General features: G+C 44.8%; 1 protein-coding gene across 1 annotated transcript in view; it reads left to right on the forward strand.

The window, feature by feature from the left end:
* Positions 1 to 25,129, forward strand: part of LOC144677012 (28S rRNA (cytosine-C(5))-methyltransferase-like) — a 51,859-nt gene extending 26,730 nt beyond the window's left edge. The window contains exon 4 of the mRNA XM_078537278.1: positions 24,524 to 25,129. Within this exon, the coding sequence (XP_078393404.1) occupies positions 24,524 to 24,956 (433 nt within the window). The 3' untranslated portion in view covers positions 24,957 to 25,129. The remainder of the gene's footprint in view (positions 1 to 24,523) is intronic.
* Positions 25,130 to 25,924: the final 795 nt, after the last annotated feature.

Here is a 25,924-nt window from a genome sequence, read left to right on the forward strand (position 1 = left end):
GTGACGATCCTTACAATGAATAAACAGTGACTCTGTACAGTTACACAGTGAGTGATCCATACCCTGAATAAACAGTGACTCTGTACAGTTACACAGTGAGTGACCCTTACCCTGCTGAATAAACAGTGACTCTGTACAGTTACACAGTGAGTGACCCTCACCCTGCTGAATAAACAGTGACTCTGTACAGTTACACAGAGTGACCCTTACCCTGAATAAACAGTGACTCTGTACAGTTACACAGTGAGTGATCCTTACCCTGCTGAATAAACTGTGACTCTGTACAGTTACACAGTGAGTGACCCTTACCCTGAATAAACAGTGACTCTGTACAGTTACACAGTGAGTGACCCTCACCCTGCTGAAAAAACAGTGACTCTGTACAGTTAGACAGTGACGATCATTACCCTGAATAAACAGTGACTCTGTACAGTTACACAGTGAGTGACCCTTACCCTGAATAAACAGTGACTCTGTACAGTTACACAGTGAGAGATCCTTACCCTGCTGAATAAACAGTGACTCTGTACAGTTACACAGTGATTGATCCTTACCCTGAATAAACAGTGACTCTGTACAGTTACACAGTGAGTGACCCTTACCCTGAATAAACAGTGACTCTGTACAGTTACACAGTGAGTGACCCTTACCCTGCTGAATAAACAGTGACTCTGTACAGTTACACAGTGAGTGATCCTTACCCTGCATAAACAGTGACTCTGTACAGTTACACAGTGACGATCCTTACACTGAATAAACAGTGACTCTGTACAGTTACACAGTGAGTGATCCTTACCCTGAATAAACAGCGACTCTGTACAGTTACACAGTGAGTGACCCTTACCCTGAATAAACAGTGACTCTGTACAGTTACACAGTGAGTTATCCTTACCCTGAATAAACAGTGACTCTGTACAGTTATACAGTGAGTGATCCGTACCCTAAATAAACAGTGACTCTGTACAGTTACACAGTGAGTGACCCTCACCCTGCTGAATAAACAGTGACTCTGTACAGTTACACAGTGACGATCCTTACCCTGAATAAACAGTGACTCTGTACAGTTACACAGTGAGTGACCCTTACCCTGCTGAATAAACACTGACTCTGTACAGTTACACAGTGAGTGACCCTCACCCTGAATAAACAGTGACTCTGTACAGTTACACAGTGAGTGACCCTTACCCTGAATAAACAGTGACTCTGTACAGTTACACAGTGAGTGACCCTCACCCTGAATAAACAGTGACTCTGTACAGTTACACATTGAGTGATCCTTACCCTGAATAAACAGTGACTCTGTACAGTTACACAGTGAGAGATCCTTACCCGGCTGAATAAACAGTGACTCTGTACAGTTACACAGTGAGTGACCCTTACCCTGAATAAACAGTTACTCTGTACAGTGACACAGTGAGTGATCCTTACCCTGAATAAACAGTGACTCTGTACAGTGACACAGTGAGTGACCCTTACCCTGAATAAACTGTGACTCTGTACAGTTACACAGTGAGTGATCCTTACCCTGCTGAATTACCAGTGACTCTGTACAGTTACACAGTGAGTGATCCTTACCCTGCTGAATAAACACTGACTCTGTACAGTTACACAGTGAGTGACCCTCACCGTGCTGAATAAACAGTGACTCTGTACAGTTAAACAGTGAGTGACCCTTACCCTGAATAAACAGTGACTCTGTACAGTTACACAGTGAGTAAACCTTACCCTGAATAAACAGTGACTCTGTACATTGACACAGTGAGTGACCCTTACCCTGCTGAATAAACAGTGACTCTGTACAGTTAAACAGTGAGTGACCCTTACCCTGAATAAACAGTGACTCTGTACAGTTACACAGTGAGTAAACCTTACCCTGAACAAACAGTGACTCTGTACAGTTACACAGTGAGTGATCCTTACCCTGAATAAACAGTGACTCTGTACAGTTACACAGTGAGTGATCCTTACCCTGAATAAACAGTGACTCTGTACAGTTACACAGTGAGTGATCCTTACCCTGAATAAACAGTGACTCTGTACAGTTACACAGTGAGTGATCCTTACCCTGAATAAACAGTGACTCTGTACAGTTACACAGTGAGTGATCCTTACCCTGAATAAACAGTGACTCTGTACAGTTACACAGTGAGTGACCCTTACCCTGCTGTATAAACAGTGACTCTGTACAGTTACACAGTGACGATCCTTACCCTGAATATACAGTGACTCTGTACAGTTACACAGTGAGTGATCCTTACCCTGAATAAACAGTGACTCTGTACAGTTACACAGTGAGTGACCCTTACCCTGAATAAACAGTGACTCTGTACAGTGACACAATGAGTGACCCTTACCCTGAATAAACAGTGACTCTGTACAGTTACACAGTGAGTGATCCTTACCCTGAATAAACAGTGACTCTGTACAGTTACACAGTGAGTGATCCTTACCCTGAATAAACAGTGACTCTGTACAGTTACACAGTGAGTGATCCTTACCCTGAATAAACAGTGACTCTGTACAGTTACACAGTGAGTGACCCTTACCCTGCTGTATAAACAGTGACTCTGTACAGATACACAGTGACGATCCTTACCCTGAATTATCAGTGACTCTGTACAGTTACACAGTGAGTGATCCTTACCCTGAATAAACAGTGACTCTGTACAGTTACACAGTGAGTGATCCTTACCCTGAATAAACAGTGAATCTGTACAGTTACACAGTGACGATCCTTACCCTGAATAAACAGTGACTCTGTACAGTTACACAGTGAGTGACCCTGACCCTGAATAAACAGTGACTCTGTACAGTTACACAGTGAGTGACCCTTACCCTGCTGAATAAACAGTGACTCTGTACAGTTACACAGTGAGTGATCCTTACCCTGAATAAACAGTGACTCTGTACAGTGACACAGTGAGTGATCCTTACCCTGAATAAACAGTGACTCTGTACAGTTACACAGTGAGTGACCCTTACCCTGAATAAACAGTGACTCTGTACAGTTTCACAGTGAGTGACCCTTACCCTGAATAAACAGTGACTCTGTACAGTTACACAGTGAGTGACCCTTACCCTGCTGAATAAACAGTGACTCTGTACAGTTACACAGTGAGTGACCCTTACCCTGCTGTATAAACAGTGACTCTGTACAGTTACACAGTGACGATCCTTACCCTGAATAAACAGTGACTCTGTACAGTTACACAGTGAGTGATCCATACCCTGAATAAACAGTGACTCTGTACAGTTACACAGTGAGTGACCCTTACCCTGCTGAATAAATAGTGACTCTGTACAGTTACACAGTGAGTGACCCTTACCCTGAATAAACAGTGACTCTGTACAGTTACACAGTGAGTGATCCTTACCCTGCTGAATAAACAGTGACTCTGTACAGTTACACAGTGAGTTACCCTTACCCTGAATAAACAGTGACTCTGTACAGTTGCACAGTGAGTGATCCTTACCCTGCTGAATAAACAGTGACTCTGTACAGTTACACAGTGAGTGATCCTTACCCTGCTGAATAAACAGTGACTCTGTACATTTACGCAGTGAGTGATCCTTACCCTGCTGAATAAACAGTGACTCTGTACAGTTACACAGTGAGTGACCCTTACCCTGAATAAACAGTGACTCTGTACAGTTACACAGTGAGTGACCCTTACCCTGCTGAATAAACAGTGACTCTGTACAGTTACACAGTGAGAGATCCTTACCCTGCTGAATAAACAGTGACTCTGTACAGTTACACAGTGAGTGACCCTCACCCTGCTGAATAAACAGTGACTCTGTACAGTTACACATTGAGTGATCCTTACCCTGCTGAATAAACAGTGACTCTGTACAGTTACACAGTGAGTAACCCTTACCCTGCTGAATAAACAGTGACTCTGTACAGTTACACAGTGAGTGACCCTTACCCTGCTGAATAAACAGTGACTCTGTACAGTTACACAGTGAGTGAGCCTTACCTTGAATAAACAGTGACTCTGTACAGTTACACAGTGAGTGACCCTTGCCCTGAATAAACAGTGACTCTGTACAGTTACACAGTGAGTGACCCTTACCCTGCTAAATAACCAGTGACTCTGTACAGTGACACAGTGAGTGACCCTTACCCTGCTGTATAAACAGTGACTCTGTACAGTTACACAGTGAATGACCCTTACCCTGCTGAATAAAAAGTGACTCTGTGCAGTTACACAGTGAATGACCCTTACCCTGCTGAATAAACAGTGACTCTGTACAGTTAGACAGTGAGTGACCCTTACCCTGAATAAACAGTGACTCTGTACTGTTACACAGTGACGATCCTTACCCTGAATAAACAGCGACTCTGGACAGTGACACAGTGAGTGATCCTTACCCTGCTGAATAAACACTGACTCTGTACAGTTACACAGTGAGTGACCCTTACCCTGAATAAACAGTGACTCTGTACAGTTACACAGTGAGTGACCCTTACCCTGAATAAACAGTGACTCTGTACAGTGACACAGTGAGTGACCCTTACCCTGCTGAATAAACAGTGACTCTGTAGAGTGACACAGTGAATGACCCTTACCCTGCTGAATAAACAGTGACTCTGTACAGTGACACAGTGAGTGACCCTTACCCTGCTGAATAAACAGTGACTCTGTACAGTGACACAGTGAGTGATCCTTACCCTGAATAAACAGTGACTCTGTACAGTTACACAGTGAGTGACCCTCACCCTGCTGAATAAACAGTGACTCTGTACAGTTGCACAGTGAGTGACCCTTACCCTGAATAAACAGTGACTCTGTCCAGTTACACAGTGAGTGATCCTTACCCTGAATAAACAGTGACTCTGTACAGTTACACAGTGAGTAACCCTTATCCTGAATAAACAGTGACTTTGTACAGTGACACAGTGAGTGACCCTTACCCTGCTGTATAAACAGTGACTCTGTACAGTTACACAGTGACGATCCTTACCCTGAATTAACAGTGACTCTGTACAGTTACACAGTGAGTGACCCTTACCCTGAATAAACAGTGACTCTGTACAGTTACACAGTGAGTGATCCTTACCCTGAATAAACAGTGACTCTGTACAGTTACACAGTGAGTGATCCTTACCCTGAATAAACAGTGACTCTGTACAGTTACACAGTGCGTGATCCTTACCCTGAATAAACAGTGACTCTGTACAGTTACACAGTGAGTGATCCTTACCCTGAATAAACAGTGACTCTGTACAGTTACACAGTGAGTGACCCTTACCCTGCTGTATAAACAGTGACTCTGTACAGTTACACAGTGAGTGACCCTTACCCTGAATAAACAGTGACTCTGTACAGTTACACAGTGAGTGATCCTTACCCTGAATAAACAGTGACTCTGTACAGTTACACAGTGAGTGATCCTTACCCTGAATAAACAGTGACTCTGTACAGTTACACAGTGAGTGACCCTTACCCTGCTGTATAAACAGTGACTCTGTACAGTTACACAGTGAGTGACCCTTACCCTGAATAAACAGTGACTCTGTACAGTTACACAGTGACGATCCTTACAATGAATAAACAGTGACTCTGTACAGTTACACAGTGAGTGATCCATACCCTGAATAAACAGTGACTCTGTACAGTTACACAGTGAGTGACCCTTACCCTGCTGAATAAACAGTGACTCTGTACAGTTACACAGTGAGTGACCCTCACCCTGCTGAATAAACAGTGACTCTGTACAGTTACACAGAGTGACCCTTACCCTGAATAAACAGTGACTCTGTACAGTTACACAGTGAGTGATCCTTACCCTGCTGAATAAACAGTGACTGTGTACAGTTACACAGTGAGTGACCCTTACCCTGAATAAACAGTGACTCTGTACAGTTACACAGTGAGTGACCCTCACCCTGCTGAAAAAACAGTGACTCTGTACAGTTACACAGTGACGATCATTACCCTGAATAAACAGTGACTCTGTACAGTTACACAGTGAGTGACCCTTACCCTGAATAAACAGTGACTCTGTACAGTTACACAGTGAATGACCCTTACCCTGCTGAATAAACAGTGACTCTGTACAGTTACACAGTGAGAGATCCTTACCCTGCTGAATAAACAGTGACTCTGTACAGTTACACAGTGATTGATCCTTACCCTGAATAAACAGTGACTCTGTACAGTTACACAGTGAATGACCCTTACCCTGAATTAACAGTGATTCTGTACAGTTGCACAGTGAGTGACCCTTACCCTGAATAAACAGTGACTCTGTACAGTTACACAGTGAGTGACCCTTACCCTGCTGAATAAACAGTGACTCTGTACAGTTACACAGTGAGTGATCCTTACCCTGCATAAACAGTGACTCTGTACAGTTACACAGTGACGATCCTTACACTGAATAAACAGTGACTCTGTACAGTTACACAGTGAGTGATCCTTACCCTGAATAAACAGCGACTCTGTACAGTTACACAGTGAGTGACCCTTACCCTGAATAAACAGTGACTCTGTACAGTTACACAGTGAGTGATCCTTACCCTGAATAAACAGTGACTCTGTACAGTTATACAGTGAGTGATCCGTACCCTGAATAAACAGTGACTCTGTACAGTTACACAGTGAGTGACCCTCACCCTGCTGAATAAACAGTGACTCTGTACAGTTACACAGTGACGATCCTTACCCTGAATAAACAGTGACTCTGTACAGTTACACAGTGAGTGACCCTTACCCTGCTGAATAAACACTGACTCTGTACAGTTACACAGTGAGTGACCCTCACCCTGAATAAACAGTGACTCTGTACAGTTACACAGTGAGTGACCCTTACCCTGAATAAACAGTGACTCTGTACAGTTACACAGTGAATGACCCTTACCCTGCTGTATAACCAGTGACTCTGTACAGTTACACAGTGAGTGATCCATACCCTGAATAAACAGTGACTCTGTACAGTTACACAGTGAGTGACCCTTACCCTGCTGAATAAACAGTGACTCTGTACAGTTACACAGTGAGTGACCCTCACCCTGCTGAATAAACAGTGACTCTGTACAGTTACACAGAGTGACCCTTACCCTGAATAAACAGTGACTCTGTACAGTTACACAGTGAGTGATCCTTACCCTGCTGAATAAACAGTGACTCTGTACAGTTACACAGTGAGTGACCCTTACCCTGAATAAACAGTGACTCTGTACAGTTACACAGTGAGTGACCCTCACCCTGCTGAAAAAACAGTGACTCTGTACAGTTACACAGTGACGATCATTACCCTGAATAAACAGTGACTCTGTACAGTTACACAGTGAGTGACCCTTACCCTGAATAAACAGTGACTCTGTACAGTTACACAGTGAATGACCCTTACCCTGCTGAATAAACAGTGACTCTGTACAGTTACACAGTGAGAGATCCTTACCCTGCTGAATAAACAGTGACTCTGTACAGTTACACAGTGATTGATCCTTACCCTGAATAAACAGTGACTCTGTACAGTTACACAGTGAATGACCCTTACCCTGAATTAACAGTGATTCTGTACAGTTGCACAGTGAGTGACCCTTACCCTGAATAAACAGTGACTCTGTACAGTTACACAGTGAGTGACCCTTACCCTGCTGAATAAACAGTGACTCTGTACAGTTACACAGTGAGTGATCCTTACCCTGCATAAACAGTGACTCTGTACAGTTACACAGTGACGATCCTTACACTGAATAAACAGTGACTCTGTACAGTTACACAGTGAGTGATCCTTACCCTGAATAAACAGCGACTCTGTACAGTTACACAGTGAGTGACCCTTACCCTGAATAAACAGTGACTCTGTACAGTTACACAGTGAGTGATCCTTACCCTGAATAAACAGTGACTCTGTACAGTTATACAGTGAGTGATCCGTACCCTGAATAAACAGTGACTCTGTACAGTTACACAGTGAGTGACCCTCACCCTGCTGAATAAACAGTGACTCTGTACAGTTACACAGTGACGATCCTTACCCTGAATAAACAGTGACTCTGTACAGTTACACAGTGAGTGACCCTTACCCTGCTGAATAAACACTGACTCTGTACAGTTACACAGTGAGTGACCCTCACCCTGAATAAACAGTGACTCTGTACAGTTACACAGTGAGTGACCCTTACCCTGAATAAACAGTGACTCTGTACAGTTACACAGTGAGTGACCCTTACCCTGAATAAACAGTGACTCTGTACAGTTACACAGTGAGTGACCCTCACCCTGAATAAACAGTGACTCTGTACAGTTACACATTGAGTGATCCTTACCCTGAATAAACAGTGACTCTGTACAGTTACACAGTGAGAGATCCTTACCCGGCTGAATAAACAGTGACTCTGTACAGTTACACAGTGAGTGACCCTTACCCTGAATAAACAGTGACTCTGTACAGTGACACAGTGAGTGATCCTTACCCTGAATAAACAGTGACTCTGTACAGTGACACAGTGAGTGACCCTCACCCTGCTGAATAAACAGTGACTCTGTACAGTTACACAGTGAGTGACCCTTACCCTGAATAAACAGTGACTCTGTACAGTTACACAGTGAGTGACCCTTACCCTGAATAAACTGTGACTCTGTACAGTTACACAGTGAGTGATCCTTACCCTGCTGAATTACCAGTGACTCTGTACAGTTACACAGTGAGTGATCCTTACCCTGCTGAATAAACACTGACTCTGTACAGTTACACAGTGAGTGACCCTCACCGTGCTGAATAAACAGTGACTCTGTACAGTTAAACAGTGAGTGACCCTTACCCTGAATAAACAGTGACTCTGTACAGTTACACAGTGAGTAAACCTTACCCTGAATAAACAGTGACTCTGTACATTGACACAGTGAGTGACCCTTACCCTGCTGAATAAACAGTGACTCTGTACAGTTAAACAGTGAGTGACCCTTACCCTGAATAAACAGTGACTCTGTACAGTTACACAGTGAGTAAACCTTACCCTGAACAAACAGTGACTCTGTACAGTTACACAGTGAGTGACCCTTACCCTGAATAAACAGTGACTCTGTACAGTGACACAGTGAGTGACCCTTACCCTGAATAAACAGTGACTCTGTACAGTTACACAGTGAGTGATCCTTACCCTGAATAAACAGTGACTCTGTACAGTTACACAGTGAGTGATCCTTACCCTGAATAAACAGTGACTCTGTACAGTTACACAGTGAGTGATCCTTACCCTGAATAAACAGTGACTCTGTACAGTTACACAGTGAGTGACCCTTACCCTGCTGTATAAACAGTGACTCTGTACAGTTACACAGTGACGATCCTTACCCTGAATAAACAGTGACTCTGTACAGTTACACAGTGAGTGATCCTTACCCTGAATAAACAGTGACTCTGTACAGTTACACAGTGAGTGACCCTTACCCTGAATAAACAGTGACTCTGTACAGTGACACAATGAGTGACCCTTACCCTGAATAAACAGTGACTCTGTACAGTTACACAGTGAGTGATCCTTACCCTGAATAAACAGTGACTCTGTACAGTTACACAGTGAGTGATCCTTACCCTGAATAAACAGTGACTCTGTACAGTTACACAGTGAGTGATCCTTACCCTGAATAAACAGTGACTCTGTACAGTTACACAGTGAGTGACCCTTACCCTGCTGTATAAACAGTGACTCTGTACAGTTACACAGTGACGATCCTTACCCTGAATTATCAGTGACTCTGTACAGTTACACAGTGAGTGATCCTTACCCTGAATAAACAGTGACTCTGTACAGTTACACAGTGAGTGATCCTTACCCTGAATAAACAGTGAATCTGTACAGTTACACAGTGACGATCCTTACCCTGAATAAACAGTGACTCTGTACAGTTACACAGTGAGTGACCCTGACCCTGAATAAACAGTGACTCTGTACAGTTACACAGTGAGTGACCCTTACCCTGCTGAATAAACAGTGACTCTGTACAGTTACACAGTGAGTGATCCTTACCCTGAATAAACAGTGACTCTGTACAGTGACACAGTGAGTGATCCTTACCCTGAATAAACAGTGACTCTGTACAGTTACACAGTGAGTGACCCTTACCCTGAATAAACAGTGACTCTGTACAGTTTCACAGTGAGTGACCCTTACCCTGAATAAACAGTGACTCTGTACAGTTACACAGTGAGTGACCCTTACCCTGCTGAATAAACAGTGACTCTGTACAGTTACACAGTGAGTGACCCTTACCCTGCTGTATAAACAGTGACTCTGTACAGTTACACAGTGACGATCCTTACCCTGAATAAACAGTGACTCTGTACAGTTACACAGTGAGTGATCCGTACCCTGAATAAACAGTGACTCTGTACAGTTACACAGTGAGTGATCCATACCCTGAATAAACAGTGACTCTGTACAGTTACACAGTGAGTGACCCTTACCCTGCTGAATAAATAGTGACTCTGTACAGTTACACAGTGAGTGACCCTTACCCTGAATAAACAGTGACTCTGTACAGTTACACAGTGAGTGATCCTTACCCTGCTGAATAAACAGTGACTCTGTACAGTTACACAGTGAGTTACCCTTACCCTGAATAAACAGTGACTCTGTACAGTTGCACAGTGAGTGATCCTTACCCTGCTGAATAAACAGTGACTCTGTACAGTTACACAGTGAGTGATCCTTACCCTGCTGAATAAACAGTGACTCTGTACATTTACGCAGTGAGTGATCCTTACCCTGCTGAATAAACAGTGACTCTGTACAGTTACACAGTGAGTGACCCTTACCCTGAATAAACAGTGACTCTGTACAGTTACACAGTGAGTGACCCTTACCCTGCTGAATAAACAGTGACTCTGTACAGTTACACAGTGAGAGATCCTTACCCTGCTGAATAAACAGTGACTCTGTACAGTTACACAGTGAGTGACCCTCACCCTGCTGAATAAACAGTGACTCTGTACAGTTACACATTGAGTGATCCTTACCCTGCTGAATAAACAGTGACTCTGTACAGTTACACAGTGAGTAACCCTTACCCTGCTGAATAAACAGTGACTCTGTACAGTTACACAGTGAGTGACCCTTACCCTGCTGAATAAACAGTGACTCTGTACAGTTACACAGTGAGTGAGCCTTACCTTGAATAAACAGTGACTCTGTACAGTTACACAGTGAGTGACCCTTGCCCTGAATAAACAGTGACTCTGTACAGTTACACAGTGAGTGACCCTTACCCTGCTAAATAACCAGTGACTCTGTACAGTGACACAGTGAGTGACCCTTACCCTGCTGTATAAACAGTGACTCTGTACAGTTACACAGTGAGTGACCCTTACCCTGCTGAATAAACAGTGACTCTGTACAGTGACACAGTGAGTGATCCTTACCCTGAATAAACAGTGACTCTGTACAGTTACACAGTGAGTGACCCTCACCCTGCTGAATAAACACTGACTCTGTACAGTTACACAGTGAGTGACCCTTACCCTGAATAAACAGTGACTCTGTACAGTTACACAGTGAGTGACCCTTACCCTGAATAAACAGTGACTCTGTACAGTGACACAGTGAGTGACCCTTACCCTGCTGAATAAACAGTGACTCTGTAGAGTGACACAGTGAATGACCCTTACCCTGCTGAATAAACAGTGACTCTGTACAGTGACACAGTGAGTGACCCTTACCCTGCTGAATAAACAGTGACTCTGTACAGTGACACAGTGAGTGATCCTTACCCTGAATAAACAGTGACTCTGTACAGTTACACAGTGAGTGACCCTCACCCTGCTGAATAAACAGTGACTCTGTACAGTTACACAGTGAGTGACCCTTACCCTGAATAAACAGTGACTCTGTCCAGTTACACAGTGAGTGATCCTTACCCTGAATAAACAGTGACTCTGTACAGTTACACAGTGAGTAACCCTTATCCTGAATAAACAGTGACTGTGTACAGTGACACAGTGAGTGACCCTTACCCTGCTGTATAAACAGTGACTCTGTACAGTTACACAGTGACGATCCTTACCCTGAATTAACAGTGACTCTGTACAGTTACACAGTGAGTGACCCTTACCCTGAATAAACAGTGACTCTGTACAGTTACACAGTGAGTGATCCTTACCCTGAATAAACAGTGACTCTGTACAGTTACACAGTGAGTGATCCTTACCCTGAATAAACAGTGACTCTGTACAGTTACACAGTGCGTGATCCTTACCCTGAATAAACAGTGACTCTGTACAGTTACACAGTGAGTGATCCTTACCCTGAATAAACAGTGACTCTGTACAGTTACACAGTGAGTGACCCTTACCCTGCTGTATAAACAGTGACTCTGTACAGTTACACAGTGAGTGACCCTTACCCTGAATAAACAGTGACTCTGTACAGTTACACAGTGAGTGATCCTTACCCTGAATAAACAGTGACTCTGTACAGTTACACAGTGAGTGATCCTTACCCTGAATAAACAGTGACTCTGTACAGTTACACAGTGAGTGACCCTTACCCTGCTGTATAAACAGTGACTCTGTACAGTTACACAGTGAGTGACCCTTACCCTGAATAAACAGTGACTCTGTACAGTTACACAGTGACGATCCTTACAATGAATAAACAGTGACTCTGTACAGTTACACAGTGAGTGATCCATACCCTGAATAAACAGTGACTCTGTACAGTTACACAGTGAGTGACCCTTACCCTGCTGAATAAACAGTGACTCTGTACAGTTACACAGTGAGTGACCCTCACCCTGCTGAATAAACAGTGACTCTGTACAGTTACACAGAGTGACCCTCACCCTGAATAAACAGTGACTCTGTACAGTTACACAGTGAGTGATCCTTACCCTGCTGAATAAACAGTGACTGTGTACAGTTACACAGTGAGTGACCCTTACCCTGAATAAACAGTGACTCTGTACAGTTACACAGTGAGTGACCCTCACCCTGCTGAAAAAACAGTGACTCTGTACAGTTACACAGTGACGATCATTACCCTGAATAAACAGTGACTCTGTACAGTTACACAGTGAGTGACCCTTACCCTGAATAAACAGTGACTCTGTACAGTTACACAGTGAATGACCCTTACCCTGCTGAATAAACAGTGACTCTGTACAGTTACACAGTGAGAGATCCTTACCCTGCTGAATAAACAGTGACTCTGTACAGTTACACAGTGATTGATCCTTACCCTGAATAAACAGTGACTCTGTACAGTTACACAGTGAATGACCCTTACCCTGAATTAACAGTGATTCTGTACAGTTGCACAGTGAGTGACCCTTACCCTGAATAAACAGTGACTCTGTACAGTTACACAGTGAGTGACCCTTACCCTGCTGAATAAACAGTGACTCTGTACAGTTACACAGTGAGTGATCCTTACCCTGCATAAACAGTGACTCTGTACAGTTACACAGTGACGATCCTTACACTGAATAAACAGTGACTCTGTACAGTTACACAGTGAGTGATCCTTACCCTGAATAAACAGCGACTCTGTACAGTTACACAGTGAGTGACCCTTACCCTGAATAAACAGTGACTCTGTACAGTTACACAGTGAATGATCCTTACCCTGAATAAACAGTGACTCTGTACAGTTATACAGTGAGTGATCCGTACCCTGAATAAACAGTGACTCTGTACAGTTACACAGTGAGTGACCCTCACCCTGCTGAATAAACAGTGACTCTGTACAGTTACACAGTGACGATCCTTACCCTGAATAAACAGTGACTCTGTACAGTTACACAGTGAGTGACCCTTACCCTGCTGAATAAACACTGACTCTGTACAGTTACACAGTGAGTGACCCTCACCCTGAATAAACAGTGACTCTGTACAGTTACACAGTGAGTGACCCTTACCCTGAATAAACAGTGACTCTGTACAGTTACACAGTGAGTGACCCTCACCCTGAATAAACAGTGACTCTGTACAGTTACACATTGAGTGATCCTTACCCTGAATAAACAGTGACTCTGTACAGTTACACAGTGAGAGATCCTTACCCGGCTGAATAAACAGTGACTCTGTACAGTTACACAGTGAGTGACCCTTACCCTGAATAAACAGTGACTCTGTACAGTGACACAGTGAGTGATCCTTACCCTGAATAAACAGTGACTCTGTACAGTGACACAGTGAGTGACCCTCACCCTGCTGAATAAACAGTGACTCTGTACAGTTACACAGTGAGTGACCCTTACCCTGAATAAACTGTGACTCTGTACAGTTACACAGTGAGTGATCCTTACCCTGCTGAATTACCAGTGACTCTGTACAGTTACACAGTGAGTGATCCTTACCCTGCTGAATAAACACTGACTCTGTACAGTTACACAGTGAGTGACCCTTACCCTGAATAAACAGTGACTCTGTACAGTGTCACAGTGAGTGACCCTCACCCTGCTGAATAAACAGTGACTCTGTACAGTTAAACAGTGAGTGACCCTTACCCTGAATAAACAGTGACTCTGTACAGTTACACAGTGAGTAAACCTTACCCTGAATAAACAGTGACTCTGTACATTGACACAGTGAGTGACCCTTACCCTGCTGAATAAACAGTGACTCTGTACAGTTAAACAGTGAGTGACCCTTACCCTGAATAAACAGTGACTCTGTACAGTTACACAGTGAGTAAACCTTACCCTGAATAAACAGTGACTCTGTACATTGACACAGTGAGTGACCCTTACCCTGCTGAATAAACAGTGACTCTGTACAGTTACACAGTGACGATCCTTACCCTGAATAAACAGTGACTCTGTACAGTTACACAGTGAGTGACCCTTACCCTGAATAAACAGTGACTCTGTGCAGTTACACAGTGACGATCCTTACCCTGAATAAACAGTGACTCTGTACAGTAACACAGTGAGTGATCCTTACCCTGAATAAACAGTGACTCTGTACAGTTACACAGTGAGTGACCCTTACCCTGAATAAACAGTGACTCTGTACAGTTACACAGTGAATGACCCTTACCCTGCTGAATAAACAGTGACTCTGTACAGTTACACAGTGAGAGATCCTTACCCTGCTGAATAAACAGTGACTCTGTACAGTTACACAGTGATTGATCCTTACCCTGAATAAACAGTGACTCTGTACAGTTACACAGTGAATGACCCTTACCCTGAATTAACAGTGATTCTGTACAGTTGCACAGTGAGTGACCCTTACCCTGAATAAACAGTGACTCTGTACAGTTACACAGTGAGTGACCCTTACCCTGCTGAATAAACAGTGACTCTGTACAGTTACACAGTGAGTGACCCTTACCCTGAATAAACAGTGACTCTGTACAGTTACACAGTGACGATCCTTACCCTGAATAAACAGTGACTCTGTACAGTAACACAGTGAGTGACCCTTACCCTGAATAAACAGTGACTCTGTACAGTTACACAGTGAGTGATCCGTACCCTGAATAAACAGTGACTCTGTACAGTTACACAGTGAGTGACCCTCACCCTGCTGAATAAACAGTGACTCTGTACAGTTACACAGTGACGATCCTTACCCTGAATAAACAGTGACTCTGTACAGTTACACAGTGAGTGACCCTTACCCTGCTGAATAAACACTGACTCTGTACAGTTACACAGTGAGTGACCCTCACCCTGAATAAACAGTGACTCTGTACAGTTACACAGTGAGTGACCCTTACCCTGAATAAACAGTGACTCTGTACAGTTACACAGTGAGTGACCCTCACCCTGAATAAACAGTGACTCTGTACAGTTACACATTGAGTGATCCTTACCCTGAATAAACAGTGACTCTGTACAGTTACACAGTGAGAGATCCTTACCCGGCTGAATAAACAGTGACTCTGTACAGTTACACAGTGAGTGACCCTTACCCTGAATAAACAGTGACTCTGTACAGTGACACAGTGAGTGATCCTTACCCTGAATAAACAGTGACTCTGTACAGTGACACAGTGAGTGACCCTCACCCTGCTGAATAAACAGTGACTCTGTACAGTTACACAGTGAGTGACCCTTACCCTGAATAAACAGTGACTCTGTACAGTTACACAGTGAGTGACCCTTACCCTGAATAAACAGTGACTCTGTACAGTTACACAGTGAGTGATCCTTACCCTGCTGAATAACCAGTGACTCTGTACAGTTACACAGTGAGTGATCCTTACCCTGCTGAATAAACACTGACTCTGTACAGTTACACAGTGAGTGACCCTTACCCTGAATAAACAGTGACTCTGTACAGTGACACAGTGAGTGACCCTCACCCTGCTGAATAAACAGTGACTCTGTACAGTTAAACAGTGAGTGACCCTTACCCTGAATAAATAGTGACTCTGTACAGTTACACAGTGAGTAAACCTTACCCTGAATAAACAGTGACTCTGTACATTGACACTGTGAGTGACCCTTACCCTGCTGAATAAACAGTGACTCTGTACAGTTAAACAGTGAGTGACCCTTACCCTGAATAAACAGTGACTCTGTACAGTTACACAGTGAGTAAACCTTACCCTGAATAAACAGTGACTCTGTACAGTTACACAGTGAGTGACCCTTACCCTGAATAAACAGTGACTCTGTACAGTTACACAGTGAGTGACCCTTACCCTGCTGAATAAACAGTGACTCTGTACAGTTACACAGTGACGATCCTTACCCTGAATAAACAGTGACTCTGTACAGTTACACAGTGAGTGACCCTTACCCTGAATAAACAGTGACTCTGTACAGTTACACAGTGACGATCCTTACCCTGAATAAACAGTGACTCTGTACAGTAACACAGTGATTGACCCTTACCCTGAATAAACAATGACTCTGTACAGTTACACAGTGAGTGATCCTTACCCTGAATAAACAGTGACTCTGTACAGTTACACAGTGAGTGATCCTTACCCTGAATAAACAGTGACTCTGTACAGTTACACAGTGAGTGATCCTTACCCTGCTGAATAAACAGTGACTCTGTACAGTTACACAGTGAGTGACCCTTACCCTGAATAAACAGTGACTCTGTACAGTTACACAGTGAGTGATCCTTACCCTGAATAAACAGTGACTCTGTACAGTTACACAGTGAGTGATCCTTACCCTGCTGAATAAACAGTGACTCTGTACAGTTACACAGTGAATGACCCTTACCCTGAATAAACAGTGACTCTGTACAGTTACACAGTGAGTGATCCTTACCCTGAATAAACAGTGACTCTGTACAGTTACACAGTGAGTGATCCTTACCCTGCTGAATAAACAGTGACTCTGTACAGTTACACAGTGAATGACCCTTACCCTGAATAAACAGTGACTCTGTCCAGTTACACAGTGAGTGATCCTTACCCTGAATAAACAGTGACTCTGTACAGTTACACAGTGAGTGATCCTTACCCTGCTGAATAAACAGTGACTCTGTACAGTTACACAGTGAATGACCCTTACCCTGAATAAACAGTGACTCTGTACAGTTACACAGTGAGTGACCCTTACCCTGAATAAACAGTGACTCTGTACAGTTACACAGTGAGTGATCCTTACCCTGCTGAATAAACAGTGACTCTGTACAGTTACACAGTGAGTGATCCTCACCCTGAATAAACAGTGACTCTGTACAGTTACACAGTGAGTGACCCTTACCCTGAATAAACAGTGACTCTGTACAGTTACACAGTGAGTGATCCTTACCCTGAACAAACAGTGACTCTGTACAGTTACACAGTGAGTGATCCTTACCCTGAATAAACAGTGACTCTGTACAGTTACACAGTGAGTGACCCTTACCCTGCTGAATAAACAGTGACTCTGTACAGTTACACAGTGAGTGAGACTTACCCTGAATAAACAGTGACTCTGTACAGTTACACAGTGAGTGACCCTTACCCTGAATAGACAGTGACTCTGTACAGTTACACAGTGAGTGACCCTTACCCTGCTAAATAAACAGTGACTCTGTACAGTTACACAGTGAGTGACCCTTACCCTGCTGTATAAACAGTGACTCTGTACAGTTACACAGTGAATGGCCCTTACCCTGCTGAATAAACAGTGACTCTGTGCAGTTAAACAGTGAATGACCCTTACCCTGCTGAATAAACAGTGACTCTGTGCAGTTACACAGTGATTGATCCTTACCCTGAATAAACAGTGACTCTGTACAGTTACACAGTGAGTGACCATTACCCTGAATAAACAGTGACTCTGTACAGTTACGCAGTGAGTGACCCTTACCCTGCTGAATAAACAGTGACTCTGTACAGTTAGACAGTGAGTGACCCTTACCCTGAATAAACAGTGACTCTGTACTGTTACACAGTGACGATCCTTACCCTGAATAAACAGCGACTCTGTACAGTGACACAGTGAGTGATCCTTACCCTGCTGAATAAACACTGACTCTGTACAGTTACACATTGAGTGACCCTTACCCTGAATAAACAGTGACTCTGTACAGTTACACAGAGAGTGACCCTTACCCTGAATAAACAGTGACTCTGTACAGTTACACATTGAGTGACCCTTACCCTGAATAATCAGTGACTCTGTACAGTGACACAGTGAGTGATCCTCACGCTGCTGAATAAACAGTGACTCTGTACAGTTACACAGTGAGTGACCCTTACCCTGCTGAATAAACAGTGACTCTGTACAGTGACACAGTGAGTGATCCTTACCCTGCTGAATAAACAGTGACTCTGTACAGTTATACAGTGAGTGACCCTTACCCTGCTGAATAAACAGTGACTCTGTACAGTGACACAATGAGTGACCCTTACCCTGAATAAACAGTGACTCTGTACAGTTACACAGTGAGTGATCCTTACCCTGAAGAAACAGTGACTCTGTACAGTTACACCGTGAGTGACCCTTACCCTGAATAAACAGTGACTCTGTACAGTGACACAATGAGTGACCCTTACCCTGCTGAATTAACAGTGACTCTGTACAGTTACACAGTGAGTGACCCTTACCCTGCTGAATAAACACTGACTCTGTACAGTTACACAGTGAGTGACCCTCACCCTGCTGAATAAACAGTGACTCTGTACAGTTACACAGTGAGTGACCCTCACCCTGAATAAACAGTGACTCTGTACAGTTACACAGTGAGTGACCCTTACCCTGAATAAACAGTGACTCTGTACAGTTACACAGTGAGTGTTCCTCACCCTGAATAAACAGTGACTCTGTACAGTTACACATTGAGTGACCCTTACCCTGAATAAACAGTGACTCTGTACAGTTACACAGTGAGAGATCCTTACCCGGCTGAATAAACAGTGACTCTGTACAGTTAAACAGTGAGTGACCCTTACCCTGAATAAACAGTGACTCTGTACAGTGACACAGTGAGTGATCCTTACCCTGAATAAACAGTGACTCTGTACAGTGACACAGTGAGTGACCCTCACCCTGCTGAATAAACAGTGACTCTGTACAGTTACACAGTGAGTGACCCTTACCCTGAATATACAGTGACTCTGTACAGTTACACAGTGAGTGACCCTTACCCTGAATAAACAGTGACTCTGTACAGTTACACAGTGAGTGACCCTTCCCCTGCTGTATAAACAGTGACTCTGTACAGTGACACAGTGACGATCCTTACCCTGAATAAACAGTGACTCTGTACAGTTACACAGTGAGTGATCCTTACCCTGAATAAACAGTGACTCTGTACAGTTACACCAAGAGTGACCCTTACCCTGATGAATAAACAGTGACTCTGTACAGTTACACAGTGAGTGATCCTTACCCTGCTGAATAAACAGTGACTCTCTACAGTTACACAGTGAGTGATCCTTACCCTGCTGAATAAACAGTGACTCTGTACAGTTACACAGTGAGTGACCCTTACCCTGCTGAATAAACAGTGACTCTCTACAGTTACACAGTGAGTGATCCTTACCCTGCTGAATAAACAGTGACTCTGTACAGTTACACAGTGAGTGATCCTTACCCTGAATAAACAGTGACTCTGTACAGTTACACAGTTAGTGACCCTTACCCTGAATAAACAGTGACTCTGTACAGTTACGCAGTGAGTGATCCTTACCCTGCTGAATAATCAGTGACTCTGTACAGTTACACAGTGAGTGACCCTTACCCTGAATAAACAGTGACTCTGTACAGTTACACAGTGAATGACCCTTACCCTGAATAAACAGTGACTCTGTACAGTTACACAGTGAGAGATCCTTACCCTGCTGAATAAACAGTGACTCTGTACAGTTACACAGTGATTGATCCTTACCCTGAATAAACAGTGACTCTGTACAGTGACACAGTGAGTGACCCTTACCCTGCTGAATAAACAGTGACTCTGTACAGTTACACCGTGAGTGATCCTTACCCTGAATAAACAGTGACTCTGTACAGTTACACAGTGAGTGATCCTTTCCCTGCTGAATAAACAGTGACTCTGTACAGTTACACAGTGAGTGATCCTTACCCTGAATAAACAGTGACTCTGTACATTACACAGTGAATGACCCTTACCCTGAATAAATAGTCATTCTGTACAGTTACACAATGAGTGACCCTTACCCTGAATAAACAATGACTCTGTACAGTTACACAGTGAGTGACCCTCACCCTGCTGAATAAACAGTGACTCTGTACAGTTACACAGTGAGTGACCCTTAGCCTGAATAAACAGTGACTCTGTACAGTTACACAGTGAATGACCCTTTCCCTGAATAAACAGTGACTCTGTACAGTTACACAGTGAATGACCCTTATCCTGAATAAACAGTGACTCTGTACAGTTACACAGTGAGTGACCCTTACCCTGAATAAACAGTGACTCTGTACAGTTACACAGTGACGATCCTTACCCTGAATAAACAGTGACTCTGTACAGTTACACAGTGAGTGACCCTTACCCTGCTGAATAAACACTGACTCTGTACAGTTACACAGTGAGTGACCCTCACCCTGAATAAGCAGTGACTCTGTACAGTTACACAGTGAGTAACCCTTACCCTGAATAAACAGTGACTCTGTACAGTGACACAGTGAGTGACCCTTACCCTGCTGTATAAACAGTGACTCTGTACAGTTACACAGTGACGATCCTTACCCTGAATAAACAGTGACTCTGTACAGTTACACAGTGAGTGATCCTTACCCTGAATAAACTGACTCTGTACAGTTACACAGTGAGTGACCCTTACCCTGAATAAACAGTGACTCTGTACAGTTACAAAGTGAGTGATCCTTACCCTGAATAAACAGTGACTCTGTACAGTTACACAGTGAGTGATCCTTACCCTGCTGTATAAACAGTGACTCTGTACAGTTACACAGTGAGTGACCCTTACCCTGAATAAACAGTGACTCTGTACAGTTACACTGTGAGTGACCCTTCCCCTGCTGTATAAACAGTGACTCTGTACAGTTACACAGTGACGATCCTTACCCTGAATAAACAGTGACTCTGTACAGTTACACAGTGAGTGATCCTTACCCTGAATAAACAGTGACTCTGTACAGTTACACCGTGAGTGACCCTTACCCTGATGAATAAACAGTGACTCTGTACAGTTACACAGTGAGTGATCCTTACCCTGCTGAATAAACAGTGACTCTGTACAGTTACACAGTGAGTGATCCTTACCCTGCTGAATAAACAGTGACTCTGTACAGTTACGCAGTGAGTGATCCTTACCCTGCTGAATAATCAGTGACTCTGTACAGTTACACAGTGAGTGACCCTTACCCTGATTAAACAGTGACTCTGTACAGTTACACAGTGAATGACCCTTACCCTGAATAAACAGTGACTCTGTACAGTTACACAGTGAGAGATCCTTACCCTGCTGAATAAACGGTGACTCTTTACAGTTACACAGTGATTGATCCTTACCCTGAATAAACAGTGACTCTGTACAGTGACACAGTGAGTGATCCTTACCCTGCTGAATAAACAGTGACTCTGTACAGTTACACAGTGAGTGATCCTTACCCTGCTGAATAAACAGTGACTCTGTACAGTTACGCAGTGAGTGATCCTTATCCTGCTGAATAATCAGTGACTCTGTACAGTTACACAGTGAGTGACCCTTACCCTGAATAAACAGTGACTCTGTACAGTTACACAGTGAATGACCCTTACCCTGAATAAACAGTGACTCTGTACAGTGACACAGTGAGTGATCCTTACCCTGCTGAATAAACAGTGACTCTGTACAGTTACACAGTGATTGATCCTTACCCTGAATAAACAGTGACTCTGTACAGTGACACAGTGAGTGACCCTTACCCTGCTGAATAAACAGTGACTCTGTACAGTTACACAGTGAGTGATCCTTACCCTGCAATAAACAGTGACTCTGTACAGTTACACAGTGAGTGATCCTTACCCTGCATAAACAGTGTCTCTGTACAGTTACACTGAGTGGCCCTTACCCTGCTGAATAAACAGTGACTCTGTACAGTTACACAGTGAGTGATCCTTACCCTGAATAAACAGTGACTCTGTACAGTTACACAGTGAGTGATCCTTACCCAATGAATAAACAGTGACTCTGTACAGTTACACAGTGTGTGATCCTTACCCTGAATAAACAGTGACTCTGTACAGTTACACAGTGAGTGACCTTACCCTGAATAAACAGTGACTCTGTACAGTTACACAGTGAATGTCCCTTACCCTGAATAAATAGTGATTCTGTACAGTTACACAGTGAGTGACCCTTACCCTGGATAAACAGTGACTCTGTACAGTGACACAGTGAGTGATCCTTACCCTGAATAAACAGTGACTCTGTACAGTTACACAGTGACTATCCTTACCCTGAATAAACAGTGACTCTGTACAGTTACACAGTGAGTGTCCCTTACCCTGAATAAACAGTGACTCTGTACAGTTACACAGTGATGATCCTTACCCTGAATAAACAGCGACTCTGTACAGTTACACGGTGAGTGATCCTTACCCTGAATAAACAGTGACCCTGTACAGTTACACAGTGAGTGACCCTTACCCTGCTGAATAAACAGTGACTCTGTACAGTGACACAGTGAGTGATCCTTACCCTGAATAAACAGTGACTCTGTACAGTTAAACAGTGAGTGACCCTTACCCTGCTGAATAAACAGTGACTCTGTACAGTTACACAGTGAGTGACCCTTACCCTGAATAAACAGTGACTCTGTACAGTTACACAGTGACAATCCTTACCCTGAATAAACAGCGACTCTGTCCAGTTACACAGTGAGTGATCCTTACTCTGAATAATCAGTGACTCTGTACAGTGACACAGTGAGTGACCCTTACCCTGAATAAACAGTGACTCTGTCCAGTTACACAGTGAGTGATCCTTACCCTGAATAAACAGTGACTGTACAGTTACACAGTGAGTAACCCTTACCCTGCTGAATAAACAGTGACTCTGTACAGTTACACAGTGAGTGATCCTTACCCTGAATAAACAGTGACTCTGTACAGTTACACAGTGAGTGACCCTTACCCTGCTGAGTAAACAGTGACTCTGTACAGTTACACAGTGAGTGACCCTTACCCTGCTGAATTAACAGAGACTCTGTACAGTTACACAGTGAGTGACCCTTACCCTGAATAAACAGTGACTCTGTACAGTGACACAGTGAGTGACCCTTACCCTGCTGTATATACAGTGACTCTGTACAGTTACACAGTGACGATCCTTACCCTGAATAAACAGTGACTCTGTACAGTTACACAGTGAGTGACCCTTACCCTGAATAAACAGTGACTCTGTACAGTTACACAGTGAGTGATCCTTACCCTGAATAAACAGTGACTCTACAGTTACACAGTGAGTGACCCTCACCCTGAATAAACAGCGACTCTGTACAGTTACACAGTGAGTGACCCTTACCCTGAATAAACACTGACTCTGTACAGTTACACAGTGAGTGACCCTCACCCTGCTGAATAAACAGTGACTCTGTACAGTTACACAGTGAGTGACCCTTACCCTGCTGAATAAACACTGACTCTGTACAGTTACACAGTGAGTGACCCTTACCCAGAATAAACAGTGACTCTCTACAGTTACACAGTGAGTGACCCTTACCCTGCTGAATAAACACTGACTCTGTACAGTTACACAGTGAGTGACCCTTACCCAGAATAAACAGTGACTCTCTACAGTTACACAGTGAGTGACCCTTACCCTGAATAAACAGTGACTCTGTACAGTTACACAGTGAGTGACCCTTACCCTGAATAAACAGTGACTCTGTACAGTGACACAGTGAGTGACCCTTACCCTGAATAAACAGTGACTCTGTACAGTTACACAGTGAGTGACCCTTACCCTGCTGAATAAACAGTGACTCTGTACAGTTACACAGTGAGTGACCCTTACCCTGCTGAATAAACAGTGACTCTGTACAGTTACACAGTGAGTGACCCTTACCCTGAATAAACTGTGACTCTGTACAGTTACACAGTGAGTGATCCTTACCCTGCTGAATTAACCGTGACTCTGTATGTTTACATAGTGCGTGACCCCCTTCTCATTGTTGCCCCCTCTTTACAGGTTCCGCGAGCGCCGATTCCATCCTTCTCTCCGCCTGACGCGCCGTTTCTACCCCCACACCCACAACATGGACGGCTTCTTCGTGGCCAAGTTCAAGAAGTTCGCCAACACCATTCCGCCTAAGGCTTCGGCTGCGGAAACGCCAGCCGGCGGAGGGGACCAGCCGGAGGTGGTGGTGGTGGTGGCGGCGGCCGCCAAGGGCCAGGGGTCGAAGGACGCGGAGACCCCCGGCGACCCCGCCCCCACCCCGACCCCCGGGGGGAAGCCGAAGAAATCGCGGCCGGCCGGCAGGAAGGGGGTGGGGCGACCCGGCGCCCGCCGGGGTGGGGTCGTCGTGGGTCGCAAGGTCGGCCCCAAGGCCAAGCTGCAGAAGAGGCTGGCCGGCCCGGGGTTCAGAGGGCGGCGGAAGGTCAAAGGGCAGAAGGCTGGTTGAGCGCCAAGTCGGACTGGGCCCTCGGGGGGAGGGTTTTTGAGACGGAATGGACTTTGCGAGTCGGGGGGGGGGTGGTCCCGGGGAATGGACCTCTCCTTGGCGCGTGTTCCGGAATGTTCCTTGCCTCTGTTTATTTTTTATGACAATTAAAAATGGCTGATTCTCAAAAACCCACCCCAACGGCCCCCCCACCAATCTCTGTCGTCACTCCCACACCCTCCACCCCTCCACCCGCCCCACCTCCTCAACTCACTCCTCCTGTCACCCCAACCCCGCAAAGAAGGGACTCACGGGGGGAAGGGGGGGGGGTGGAGGGGAGGGGTGGTATGCAGGGGAGGGGAGCGGGGGGTATGGAGGGGAGGGAGATTTTAGAGGGGAGGGAGATTTTAGAGGGGAGGGGGTTATGGAGGGGAGGGGGGTATGGAGGGGAGGTGGGGTATGGAGGGGAGGTGGGGTATGGAGGGGAGGTGGGGTATGGAGGGGAGGTGGGGTATGGAGGGGAGGTGGGGTATGGAGGGGAGGTGGGGTATGGAGGGGAGGTGGGGTATGGAGGGGAGGTGGGGTATGGAGGGGAGGTGGGGTATGGAGGGGAGGTGGGGTATGGAGGGGAGGTGGGGTATGGAGGGGAGGGGGGTATGGAGGGGAGGTGGGGTATGGAGGGAGGTGGGTTATGGAGGGGAGGTGGGTTATGGAGGGGAGGTGGGGTATGGAGGGAGGTGGGGTATGGAGGGGAGGGGGGTATGGAGGGGAGGGGGGTATGGAGGGGAGGGGGGTATGGAGGGGAGGGGGTATGGAGGGAGGTGGGTTATGGAGGGGAGGGGGTATGGAGGGGAGGTGGGGTATGGAGGGAGGTGGGTTATGGAGGGGAGGGGGTATGGAGGGGAGGTGGGGTATGGAGGGGAGGTGGGGTATGGAGGGAGGTGGGTTATGGAGGGGAGGGGGTATGGAGGGGAGGTGGGGTATGGAGG

This window comes from Cetorhinus maximus, unplaced genomic scaffold (genome assembly GCF_964194155.1).
Source record: "Cetorhinus maximus unplaced genomic scaffold, sCetMax3.hap1.1 HAP1_SCAFFOLD_2125, whole genome shotgun sequence".
Taxonomy (NCBI): domain Eukaryota; kingdom Metazoa; phylum Chordata; class Chondrichthyes; order Lamniformes; family Cetorhinidae; genus Cetorhinus; species Cetorhinus maximus.